General features: G+C 46.9%; 7 protein-coding genes across 7 annotated transcripts; 3 read left to right on the plus strand and 4 right to left on the minus strand.

The window, feature by feature from the left end:
* Positions 1–146: 146 nt before the first annotated feature.
* TSTA_011700 (uncharacterized protein) lies at positions 147–763 on the minus strand (the record flags this gene model as incomplete). Its single annotated transcript, XM_002483250.1, has 2 exons — positions 147–240; positions 498–763. 2 exons carry the CDS (start codon positions 761–763, stop codon positions 147–149), a joined length of 360 nt encoding a protein of 119 aa, XP_002483295.1.
* Positions 764–1101: 338 nt separating this feature from the next.
* On the minus strand, positions 1102–2806 carry TSTA_011710 (uncharacterized protein; the record flags this gene model as incomplete). Its single annotated transcript, XM_002483251.1, has 3 exons — positions 1102–2452; positions 2509–2632; positions 2670–2806. The coding sequence occupies 3 exons, from the start codon at positions 2804–2806 to the stop codon at positions 1277–1279; spliced, it is 1437 nt and encodes a 478-aa protein (XP_002483296.1). The 3' UTR covers positions 1102–1276.
* A 23-nt stretch (positions 2807–2829) lies between these two features.
* TSTA_011720 (RNA binding protein, putative) lies at positions 2830–4594 on the minus strand (the record flags this gene model as incomplete). Its single annotated transcript, XM_002483252.1, has 2 exons — positions 4376–4594; positions 2830–4311 (listed from the first exon to the last, which is right to left on the minus strand). The coding sequence occupies exons 1-2, from the start codon at positions 4502–4504 to the stop codon at positions 2830–2832; spliced, it is 1611 nt and encodes a 536-aa protein (XP_002483297.1). The 5' UTR covers positions 4505–4594.
* A 1595-nt stretch (positions 4595–6189) lies between these two features.
* TSTA_011730 (uncharacterized protein) lies at positions 6190–8928 on the plus strand (the record flags this gene model as incomplete). Its single annotated transcript, XM_002483253.1, has 4 exons — positions 6190–7090; positions 7145–7214; positions 7267–7753; positions 7807–8928. The coding sequence occupies 4 exons, from the start codon at positions 6190–6192 to the stop codon at positions 8428–8430; spliced, it is 2082 nt and encodes a 693-aa protein (XP_002483298.1). The 3' UTR covers positions 8431–8928.
* Positions 8929–9054: 126 nt separating this feature from the next.
* On the plus strand, positions 9055–10286 carry TSTA_011740 (uncharacterized protein; the record flags this gene model as incomplete). The annotated part of the gene is made up of 4 exons (XM_002483254.1): positions 9055–9162; positions 9242–9500; positions 9579–9819; positions 9890–10286. Exons 1-4 carry the CDS (start codon positions 9124–9126, stop codon positions 10284–10286), a joined length of 936 nt encoding a protein of 311 aa, XP_002483299.1. The 5' UTR covers positions 9055–9123.
* A 178-nt stretch (positions 10287–10464) lies between these two features.
* TSTA_011750 (ferric-chelate reductase (Fre2), putative) lies at positions 10465–11364 on the plus strand (the record flags this gene model as incomplete). Its single annotated transcript, XM_002483255.1, has 2 exons — positions 10465–10692; positions 10714–11364. 2 exons carry the CDS (start codon positions 10465–10467, stop codon positions 11362–11364), a joined length of 879 nt encoding a protein of 292 aa, XP_002483300.1.
* A 3-nt stretch (positions 11365–11367) lies between these two features.
* TSTA_011760 (uncharacterized protein) lies at positions 11368–12084 on the minus strand. The gene is made up of 3 exons (XM_002483256.1): positions 12005–12084; positions 11762–11886; positions 11368–11704 (listed from the first exon to the last, which is right to left on the minus strand). Exons 1-3 carry the CDS (start codon positions 12016–12018, stop codon positions 11610–11612), a joined length of 234 nt encoding a protein of 77 aa, XP_002483301.1. The 5' UTR covers positions 12019–12084; the 3' UTR covers positions 11368–11609.
* Between the last annotated feature and the right edge of the window lie 215 nt (positions 12085–12299).

The raw sequence follows: 12299 nt of genomic DNA on the forward strand, positions 1-12299 counted from the left end.
TCTTTATGATCAGGATATACATATCTGGGAATATACTAGCATGCAGTTGTGTTCTAAGAGAAGAAAATTGAACAGGATTTGCCATTTTATGTCTCCAAGTATGTCTATCTTATAAAGTATAAACAAAGTCCGCAAATAGACTATATCTACCACGGATGGTAGGCAGCATGCAACGCGAACTCACCCAACGACGCCTCAACACGTTCCTTGTCATCAATAGCATCATAAATCTCATTATCCCTAATGTGAGCCGCATCCGCCAATTTATCAGAACCAGGCTCCAGGCAAAGAAACCGCACTTTCCTACCAACCGCGAATATCACGTAATACTCCTCCAAATCATCATTATCTTGTGCTTCTTTGTGGGTAGCAACATATATTCAAGCCTCTTCCGACGGACTTGTAGCATATATCTAGTCATCTTGTCAACCAAAAATTTCCAGAGCACAGAGTCCGGAGTTGCTATATCACTTCCCTTATAATTTGGATGCGCAAACACGACTCGAATCTGGTGCGCTAAGCTGTTGGCAATGTCAATGACGAATAATCCGTTGAAAATGAGTTCGTCGGTGTTGAAACTAAATGCCGAATGGCTGCCCAAACCCGTGAAGGCTTCCACGATACGGTTTAGCCACATGTCCCTGGCGGCTTGGAAGTCGTTTGGGTTCTTTTGAAGATGGTTGGCTAGGGCTGGCTCGTACTCGACTCCGTCCAACCCAATATTGTATGTTGGTTGCGGTTCCGGGGATGGTGATGAAGACATGATTGCGGTAGGAGACTTGTCGAGGTAGTTGTAGAAGGGGAATGGGAGGAGGTAAGCTATTGCGCTGAATATTCGAAGTTTTCAGCCTGTGAAGGACATTTTGAAGAGGACATCGAGACTCAAAGATGAGTATGGATGAAGAGAGCTTAAATAAAGCCGTTTTGTGCTTGTCTTGAATGGTCAGGCTGTAGTTTGACGAAACCAGTCTATAAGTGTAAACGGTTTCAATATTGTATCAACTTGGACAAAGGAGATGCTTTCAACAAGTGATTGTTTCCGAACTGAACGGAATTGGTGTTCTGAGGGTCTTTGAAGACAAAGCTCTTTGGTACCAGTTTGCAAAATGGAACAACATCGTATTGTTGCTACAAACCATAGAGGCCCCGATAGAGATGGGGTTTGGCTGCTAATGTACAAGATCTTGACAGCTATTAGCCAAAAAAGACCGACAAATATTATAGTACCTATTATTATACATCATGATCATAGCCGTCACACGGACACTTGATAACCTCAAGCCGCCCAAAATACCCTAACTGACATCTTATCAACGTGATTCCGCCATCCAGCAAATCGCGCCCTCAGCCATACAGAGACTTCGTCGCCAACTTTCATGTTGCGTACCGCATTTCCATCTAAAGTTGCCCGTCCACGACCCGTCTCTCGCTCGATTCGCTCTGCTTCGGGGGAATCAGCCGGCAAGTTATCGCGGTAATGCCAGAAAATGTGATAATCGGTAGAGTTAATGGTTGCGGTGCGATTGCATTGAAGTTTGGTCGGTTCCGGAAGAAACGGTCTTAGATGAGAAGAAGGTGTCCCCTCTGAGCTAGAGTCGGAGTCTGCTGACCTGGTCGTCGTAGCTGTGGTCGTATCGGATGCTTTGCGACCATCGTCGGCGTCGTCTTTCGGGGTCGAAGGTCTTATATATGCATCGAACCATGTCCAGGAGCCTGTGAATGTGCCTCTATGAGCACTTTCTCCGCCCCAACCTTGATCGTGGGATGATATATCGAATACAATCTTTCGGCATGGATGAATACCCCGATGTAGTAAAATCCGTGGCGAGCTCTCTTGACCTGTCGGCGAAGCTTCTTCTTGGCTTTTCTTCCCCTCCTTTGCAAGACTATAACATAACGGCGGCGTCTTCAAACATTCTCTATCCCCATCGGCAGAAATCACAAACGGAGTTGTATCGAGTTTCGTCACCATACTAGGCCAATATTCCGCCTCATCTAAAATAATATCAATCACCTCGTCCGGCAACATAACATTTCGCCGACTTGATGACTTTGACGAGCTTGACCACAGTCGACGGAGTATATTCCGAACCTCAGACACGTCTTCTAAGCTTGGGTAAAATTCTTTGTGCTGAGTATCATCGGGTACATCTGTGTCTTCTGTATCATCTGAATCAACGGAACCGCTGATCTTGCTAGTTGTCTCTGCTTCGTTGTGCTGTGGATACGAAGGGAGGACCGTTCGGCGACCACCTCGTCCTCGGTAACGAAGAGGAACACGGTTCCCAGTATGGTTCATACCGTCGTTCGCAAAATATCGCGTAACAGTGTAGAAGACCAAAAGAAGGAAGACCTCTGCCAGGAAACTCATAGGTCTCCCGCTTGATGGTGGTTTCAAAGAATGACAGGTATGGATATTAAGCGATTGCAGAACTTCTGCTTGAACGCTCAGCTTTTTCTGACAGTTTTAAAGCTTGAGGGAGAGTAATTGGGAATCTTATCTTATACTCTAAGAGTAGAATGTCGATGCCTTGATGCGGGTAACTTTTGCGATGACGTCGCCAAATATTTATTGGTCGGCGTCCTGATGCGACCACGTGATGCTGGAGGCAATCCTTCAATTTCTTTGAACCTGTTTATTCAGAAGAAAATATTACATATGAACTTACACAGGGTTACGCAGAACGATGTTAGAGCTAATAGTGGTAAACAAATGCGCCTGATTTTCGTGTGAGCCAAGGCTCTCATCGGCCGATATACATCTCTCACCATACAACATGACTTTGCGGAAAAATGCTAGATACATAGCGGCATAATACTTCCTGTTTGCTACTCTGCAGCTTTCCTGCCAGCTCTACCTCCAGAGGCGCGGTATGCTGCTGCGCGTCTAGAACTTCGGTTCTTCGGCTTCCCTTTGCTTCCTCCACGCGACTTGCTCTTGAACTTGAATTGATCAGTCTTTTCAACTGCACGCTGACCTTCGAAAATAAAAGGCTTGCCGTCATTGCCATTGCGCAGTTTGGAAGCTCCGGCTCGTCCAAGTAGTTTCTTTACACGGCCGCGGAGAGTGCTATGAGCACTATCAGTCGGAGCACGTCTCGGAGGGTTGGCGTCACGCTTTTTGCTCATCTTCCTTGCGCGAGTGACGCGGAGTTTGCGAGGGAGTAAAGGGGGAAATTTCTTGCCGTCTAGAAGCAATGCGGCCTCCACGCAGTTTGGGTCATGGAACTGTACATAGGCGAAGCCTTTGCCGACACGAGTAGCCTGATCACGAACAACCCGCACTGACTCGACGTTACCACCGGCGGCATTCTTCTTCTCCGCAACGCCGGTGTTTGCATTGAATGTTCGCCATAATCCTTCTTCAACATCGGCAGGAGGTGTGTTCTTCTTCTTTTTCGGGTTTTCCTCGTCACCCTCTGCATCATTTTCTTGTCCGACGAAATCGAGATTGCCAACAAACACGCATCGCTTGTTATCTATAGCAGCAGGATGCGCGATATTATCAACTCGCAAATGACGGCCCAGCACAACGGTGCCGTTCAAAGCTCCAGGAGCCTTCTGAGCAGCAATAGACGTAGAAAAGACAACGTAAGCATTAGTACTGAGAGTTGTAGAATCCATAGTCTCTTTGTGCGCATACGCAGCTCGTCGAGGAACTCCTTGTTGTGTACCGTAGGCAGTTGACCGGAAGCGGATTGATTCAATTTTGTGAGGGGTATGAGATTTCGGCAGTGAAGGTAAAAAGGATGAAATGTGAGCCAAAAGAGCCTTTTTATCGGATTTTGATGTGATTGCTTTATTCGAGACGTTGCCCAGAAACACAGTACGGTTTGATTTGTCCAATTCTTCGGCCTCTACAGCGCCAGAAACGGTTTCATGTACAGGTGGTGGTGTATCGGAGTTTTCTTCGCTGTCAGCAGCGAAGTCTTCATCACTTTCCGCAGATGCATCGCTCTCGACGTCGTGTTCTTTCGACTTTTCCATTTTGCGCCTAGCTTTCTCTCGTTCCTCTTCGCGAGCTAGCTTCTGCATATATGCATCCTCCAAATTGTCTGCAGCTCCTCTTTTACGCTTCCGGCTCGGCTGCACTTCTGCAGGTTGTTCCTTTTCGGATTCAAACTGACTGTCCTCGTCGTTTTGATCGGCATCCTGCATATCCATATCGCTGGAACTAGTATCATCGCTATCGTCGTCTTCGCTATCCTCCGCACCATCTTCTAGCTCTGCGACTTCAGGTAGAGGTTTCGCAGACTGTGGTTTAGGTACGAATTCCTTATATTGTATGGATGGTGTTTTCACCGGTCCCGCCTGTAAATAATCAGCATTTGATCCCTCAATTGAGACTTGCTTGTAGTTAGAACTAAAAACTAACACTTTTCTCAAACAGAGAAGCGAGCAATGGATCGATAGGAGCATCCTTTGTTAATGTTGTTGAAGCAGCAGCGCCATTCGATTTCGCTTGTTCAGACTTATCGGATTTGCTCTTGGATTTTTTGGCCATTGTGTGTTATCAAGATCGCACTTCGAATATAACGAAACTAGGAAATTATATATCTTGTTGACCAAGGGGGGATTTCTTCAGGATGTGTCTTCCAATTTTCTTTGATGTGTCGCGGCCAAAGAAAAAAAAATAAATGTCTTGGCATCGCAAGCTTCGTTATCTCCACGTGATCTGCCGATAAGAAACCGGAGATTGTTTGCATAAATTTCAGTCTGCTCTCGATCAGAGCACACATATTTCAAGAGTTAGAATGATTTCTAGCATCATAAAGATAGTTCAGTAAATAATTCATGGATTACTCTACTAAACAATTGGCGAATTTGAAATTTGTAAATTTCCGCATACAGAAAATGACATCGGAAAACAGCCACACATTGCGATGAAGTCATACGACCCAGGCGTAGCTCATCTTGTAGCTCAATGCACGCTTTTGCAACAGAGATCTCAATACATGAGTTTTCAACTGTTGACAGGTGACTAATACTCTAATTTCAGGATTAGTTATTTTTCAGTCACAACATCTCCCCAAGAAGATGTTAGCAGCCGAAAAAGCACCGTGACGGAGACGCATCCGGGCTGAGGTCACGTGGCGAGGGTAAGCCGAAGTCCGGGCGGTGAGTAATTGACAAGCACTGATTGGCTAGTACGCGTCCAGAAAGGAATCAAGCCGCGTCGAAGGCCAGAAATGATCCGCGGCAGAAAAGTACCGCCCGTGGCAGAACGCAATCGATTGGCTGACGTCCTCTTTTCCCCCCAAGCCGCCCGGCACAGGAACCAAACCAGGTCAGTCAGTCATTGCACCCTCCTCTTCCTCGACAATTGCCATTCCAGCATCATCTGCTGATTTCACACACTTCCCCAGACCTCGTCGCTGGATTAGCTCATACTATACCTCGACTTGTTCTTCTTTAGCTTGAGCCTCCCGTCCACTCGATTCGCAATTTTCCCTTCCTCCGGTCTTGACTCTTGTCCGTTTACCCTCGCTCGCTCGCTTTCTCTCCGCCATTGGGAGCTGTCGTCGATTTTCAATGCTCATCGTTTCGCTTCCACAACGCATGGTCACATCAGAATCCCGTTAGGTTCCTGAGCTTTGTGCGCTATTCACTCGTCGATATTTTTCCGTATCGTCGATCTGTTGGCGCACTGTGTTTTTCTTGGAGGCAAAACTGGTATTTGTGAGCCCGTGGGGGGTTTCGCTGTTAGTTTTCGGTTGTCGAGCGTCTTGCCTGACGTCGCCGTTTTGAAACTTCAGCTGTCTTTGAATGCGCTTTGTTAATAGGTGAGTTTTTTCAAAAATTGTGGTTTCGCGATACTTGTATTTTACTTTTCCAGAGGCCTCGTGCACAGCACCTGCGCGGACTAATTGTCCCGAATAACCGCTGGATGAGCTCGTCAACACAGTCAGAAAGGCAACATTCTCCACGAATAATTCCACTATTTCTGTGCATATTTTCTTCTTGTCGCTCCTCATTCGATTAATTCCCGTTCTTATGCTTCTCGGATCATCGTTATTGGTTGGTTACTACTTTCAGTTTGGCTAACAAATTTTCTACAGCAACATAGGCGCACCACGATCGCGAGCACCAACTATTTTGACTTTTTTCTCCTACCACCATAACGAACTCTCCTACTACTCTCTTCACAAAGACAATTGTGTGCGGTGATCAGTGAGCTGCGTCGCGATTATGGACGTTGCTGAAAGCACTGAGCCTGTCGCCCAGCCTGGGGTTGAGCTGGCCGGAGCCATTGGCGACGCAGATATCTCCCTTGATCATCTGGTGGACGATGGCAGGTCCAGCAGCCTAAGCGAAATAGATGACGTATCCGAAAACGAGCCCTCTGATGACGAGCTCCCACCACCTCCACGACCTGCACCCGAAGAAGCAGATTCCGAAGCCGAAACCGAGCGTCTAGAAGAATCACCGAATAACCATTTAATAAAGCGAGATATCAGATTGAGGGGAGAAAACCGCTTTGAGAGCAGTCCCAGCAAACTTGCACAATCTACAACTTATGACGAAATGGAAGAAGACGAAGAGAACGAATTGAATGAGACTCCTACCAAGACACGCCGATCGTCTAAACCCAACGGTGCCTCTGAAAGCCTCGAGATTCCAGTCATTGGCGATGCGTCAAGCCCTCCTTCGCCCGCAGCTGTCGCAGGCAAAAAGCGCAAACATCCTCAGGCAGACGGAGATGTCGACACAGAAATGGGTGAAGATGATGAACCATTACGAAAGCGCCGTGGCTCCGTTGGAGGCGACGAAGTCCCGGAGGAGACCGGTGCTGATGCTTCGACAACGCGCGAAGAAACCGAGGAGGTTCCTCAGCAAGATACTTCAGGAAAGGCAACTCCGGTCGATGAAACACGAGATTCCGCTGTTCCTACCGTAGTAACCCGAGGTAAGCGCGGTGTCAAGAAGGGTAAGCGGAAAGGAAGAAAGGCTAGAGATTTTGACGAAGACCTAGAGAATGGAGATGCGGCAACTGAAAATACCGAAGACCAGTTGCAGGAGGATGAGGAAGCGGGCGACGTAGCCGATGATGCTAACGACGCTGACGCCGCTACTAAATCTGAAGAAGAGTGTGAGTTTATTGTCCTCACATTTTGTAATGGACGAGCTGCTGATTTCATAGCAGTGGCCCGAAAAATTGCGGCCATTGATGCTCTTGCGGTTTTGGAAAAAGAATTTGCGACGCTGCGTGAGAAGTAAGTTTGCTTTTTATGACTATGGGAGGAAGCAGCAACTGACGTCGTACAGGATCTACGATGAAAAAATTGCCAAGCTTGATTACGAATTGGAACAACTCACGAGTCCAGAACCATCACATCTAGAGCTCCAGCGTCAGCTGAAATGTCTAGAGCGCCATCGCGACAAGAAGATTAACTACGAGCAGACACTGTTTCAATATCGCATGCAGTCACTTATGAGTAGAAGTCTCGCCGATCGCGCTGCGCTTCATAGCACCTACTTTCAGCGTATTCGAGATACGCGGGAGAAGCACTCTACTGCTGTTAGCAAACAATTCTACGCCATCCAACATGATCGATTCAAGACTGAGGAGGTTGGCACTCATCATTATATCCCTTTCCCAACCAGACGGTCACAGCAAATCTCGCAACAAGCTGCGTACAACCAAGAAGTATCGGTCATGGCTGGTGTTGCGAAGTATGTCGGATTTCCTGCAGCGCCAACGTTGTCTGAGGCTCGTGCGACAGAGGTTGACGAGGATTTCGAGAAGATGGGCGTAAGTCAATTTCATGCTCTCTTCTGGCGCTTTCAGCTCACTGAGTGTTGCAGATTTCCATTGAACACCGTCCAGTTGTGGCACCGCAATCTGGAATCCGAGGAAACGTTTCTTCCGATCTGCCCCGCTACACAACGGCCGAAGAAAGTCTTCACGAGCAGCAGGCTGTCTGGACCAACCCTCAATATGTACACGCCAATCGTCCTGCGCACTTGTCTAATATGACATCTTATACAACGCCAGCAGCGCAAAAGCGCGTTATCGATATCAATGCACCAAATGGATCAGCGTCCACTATTCCAGACAATGCATCCGCCGCGAACTCTTCAACGGCCAATACCCCATATGGAGTGGAACAGGATCACAGACAACACGGAGCCGGACACATCGGAAATGTCGACTTCGATGCTTTGGACAGAAAGTCTGGATTCAGGTCTCAAAGCTCGTCTCCTCTTGATGTCCGCAAGGGACCTTCCAGTAACCCAAATCATTTGTTCGAAGGCAGACATGAATCTACCACTCGAAACCCAGGTTATTCTCCTCCGCGTTTTGGTCTGTTTGGTACCTCGAAGAGAGAACCATCGCCGCCATTATCTACTTCCAATAAAGCATTGGGTGGTCTTCATTCCTCAAGACTCATGACGGGATCTGGGCCAAGTCGGATGATTGCACGGTGACACATAGCGCCATCCTCATTTCAATACTGATGAGTTTACCTTGTGATACCCATTTTGTTCAGTATCTGGCGTTATGAATCATGTGTGTCCATTGTACCTACAAACACGTGTTCTTCACATGGCCTGTTTTTCTTTTCCCCTTTCTCGGCAGGACGAGTCTGTCGGACAGGGGCTTACGGCTTTTGAGCCTTATCATTCTGCACAGTAACCTTGTTCTGTACAATCAGTTACCACTAAAAACTACAGGTGAAATAGCTGTTGGGACGGAATTTTTGTTTTGAGGGTGTGTTTCATGTGATATAGTTCCATGCAGGAGTCTTTTGGGGTGGGATTCGTTTATTGGTTGATTGAACGTACTATATGGAAACTCTCACTGCACGAAAACTGCATGGCATATGGAAACGGCGTAAGCATTGTTAATGTACTGCTCTTTATCATTTGGTGTTCTCCATTTTTTGTATATAACGATTGAATGAATAACTGGGTTGGCTCATAGATACTTCAAATTAACAAGTAATAAGTTAAGGGATTAATATTGCTAGTCTACTATAGGTCTCGGAATTGGCACTTATCAGTATGTAGGCTTACATGGCGGGTTCATAAACGGCGCTATTGTGAGCAGATACACAACTTTGAGCAGTTTTTTATAGAATCGAGACCGCAACGAAGGATCATATACTATACTCTGGCTCCATGAGAATAATCATTGATATTATGGCCGCGGGGTTTTATGTACAGTCATGCAATCCTTTCGATTGGTGTTTTTGCATGGTCATAACATGCCAGAAGCTGAAGCCCTCTCGCAACACAGTTCCTTCACGCCTATCCTAAAGACTCTGTACTCAGAATGGAACTTCTAGGCGTCCTCAGATTGTTATGCTTACTTGTAGCAAGTGTGGTAGCTACAGGCCCTGTTCCCCTCCAAAAGAGCGGACTTGCCGGCATCGATGGCTTCGAATTCTACGACTTTTATTGTGCGCATGCCTGCTACCGATCATTCTCGCCTTTCACTTTATCATGCTCCAACACTATCGAGGAGGGCGGCCATACGACCGCCGACGACCTTGCGCGTAAGATTGCTATATATCGAGCGTCTAACTTCCCCTTTTTAAGCTCTATTACTTAATACATTCACCTCTATTGTCCAGATGATATACGCGCCTCGTGCATTGAAAAGTCCTGGGAGACGGAGATTACTGGAGATGTGTCTGTCACACCGCAATGGAGTTATGGGGAAACTATGAGTAAGATCGTGGAGCCTCCTTTGCGTGTGCTTACTGGAGAAGGCATGTTGAATGAGACGGTGCTTACGACTATGGCCGTGTTCACCGATACGGAAAACACATTGATATACTACTTTCGCGAGACTGCTTTGGAGTCATATTTCGGGTATGTCGGTTCCATTCAATCTGAAGATGTGTACTTGATTTAGCTAATCATTCCTTTTCCACCTGTGCAGACTCGCAATATGTGTGGCCATCTTTGCCCTTCCGATTTTACTTACGTGGATGGACTATCTCCCATTCATGACTCGCGTACGAGAAAGGCTCCAGCCACAACTTTGGCCAAGCATCATTGGCACATATCATGAACGACCACTTCCTTACTTCATTGGAAATGCTCCGACCATTGGCCAGGCCCTATTCATTCTTCTCATGGTCATTCTAAACGGCATCTTCATCTCTGTCGACTACAAGACCTTGTACCCAGAGCGGCTTATGCAGTGGTACGAGAATCATTACCAGGAACTCATGTTCTACGTCTGCCTTCGCGCTGGTGCCAGTGCCTTTTGTCTCACACCGGTTATGTTTTTGTTTTCAAGTAGGAATAATATCCTCCTTTGGTTAATTGATTAGCCTTATACAATATATTTGTTCTTTCATCGATGGATAGCCCGCATCTTTATCTTCCAAGCTCTTGTGCACTCTATCCTTGATCTGATTCTATGGGTCAAGGTGGACGAATATACGTCCAATCTGACCAAACCATACTGGATATGGGGGTTGTGTCGCAACCGTCACCGCTGTTGCCATCATGCTGACAAGCATCCTGATCATTCGCCGTCAGGTTTATGACCTCTCTCTCGTGACGCATGTCATCCTGGCTGTCATTTTCGTCGTTGGTTGCTGGTATCACATTCAATTCGAATATGGGTTTACCTTTGGCTACGAGACATGGCTATACACTGCTATTGCAGTTTGGTTCTTTGATCGTTTGATACGCCTCCTTCGCCTTCTTAAAGCTGGGCTCCATTATGCGAAGGTGAGCGAGGTGAGTCATCAGATTGTGCGTATCGATATCCCCGGACTGCGGTGGGCTATAATGCCTTGTCACAGAGTCCATGTGCACTTTCCGCCGATTCATCCCTGGCGCGCTTGTGAGAATCATCCTTTCTCCATAATCCCGACTTCCATTCTCAGCCCCCAGCAGCAGCATGCTCAAGAACAAAACTCAGACGCGGAGGGCAGGCTGGACGAAAAGGCCCGCAAAGCCATACATATTACATCTGACGAGGACAGTCAAAATCGGCTATCGACCAATGGGTTCTACATAAACACAGGCGTAACTATTTTCGTCCGAAAGGGGCAAGATATGACTTCATATTTAAAACCGTGCGAGCGTCTGCTTACATTGGTGGATGGCCCGTATCGATGTAGCGCCAACCAAGGAGTGTTGCGGAGCGATCACCTGCTCTTGATCGGAGGCGGTATCCGTATAACGGGTCTCCTTTCTTTCCTGAATCCTCGTCAGCGAATTGTCAAGCTATACTACAGCCTTAAACGCGAGTTATTGATGGACGCGCGTATGAGATTTGAGAGCTTTACGAGAATGTTATCTCAGAATCCCATACCCTCTCGCTATGCCATGACAGACGAAATTGCCAGAAATCAGCTACGTACTGTTCATCGATGGTGGAGGAACTTCAAACGCTAGCATAGAGATACTAAAAGCCCGTTCCTAGGATTTTGCTAGTTGTAGAAGCGAGGTTCTTCAATTCCATATATATCTCGAAATAGTCTAACGTAGAATCCTCAGTCTTCTTCTGTCCACGCGCTCAATTGAAAAGCGCTTGTAAATTTTCGAAATCCCGAACGCCTTATGCAAGTTCTAACTCCGTCAATAAAAAGTATCTGTACATGTATTTCGCAGCGAAAGCTGAATAGAAGTAGTCGAAGAAACTACTTCTGTTGTTGATTCGTGGCCGTGGCCGGGGCCGGAGGAACAACGACATCGGAGAAATCTTCTTGACCAACTGCGCGGATTGTGAAGACGTCTATAATACCATCAATTATTGTCTCTCATCTGAAACAGGAAACGAATTAAGACGTACAAACACCAACAACGAATCCACAAAGACCGAGACCGGTCAATGTATTTCTGACGAGGTATGGTCGTCGAGCACGGAGTAGAGCAGCACCGGCTCGGTAGTCTTTGCCGTAGTAACTTGAATTGAAGCTGGATCACATTGAAGTATTAGTCTCAGCATATGATATGATTGTCAATCGGATGGGCGAGGAGGGTTATCTCTGCTTGAGAAAACGGGATTCATTCGATGGATAGGTAAGAGACGTACATTCCAGATGGCATCTTGGTGATCAATCCAAAGTGTCTTGAAGCGAGCGATGTTGCGATTGGAAAGTGTATGGATGTCGTGAGGAACAGAAATTCCGCGGACGTCGGAAGATGCTTTAAAGCCACAATTGAAGATCTTGGTGTCATGTTATGTGGCGCGTGCTCCGATGTTATATGTGGCGGTGCACAATCAACGCCGATTGGTTCGTCATGGCTCTTGTTTGTTCCTCTCCGACAAGCTTGTTGCTCAGCCAAGAACAATACTCCTTCAACCTCCTCTCGACCTGTGCACATCC

This window comes from Talaromyces stipitatus, genomic scaffold, assembly GCF_000003125.1.
Source record: "Talaromyces stipitatus ATCC 10500 scf_1105507295549 genomic scaffold, whole genome shotgun sequence".
Taxonomy (NCBI): domain Eukaryota; kingdom Fungi; phylum Ascomycota; class Eurotiomycetes; order Eurotiales; family Trichocomaceae; genus Talaromyces; species Talaromyces stipitatus.

Bases quoted from the DNA above. Each gene is read 5' to 3' on its own strand.
- TSTA_011760 (XM_002483256.1), bottom strand. The intron at 11,705-11,761 runs GTACGTCTTAAT...ATGGTATTATAG, and splicing joins TGGATTCGTTGTTGGTGTTT to ACGTCTTCACAATCCGCGCA.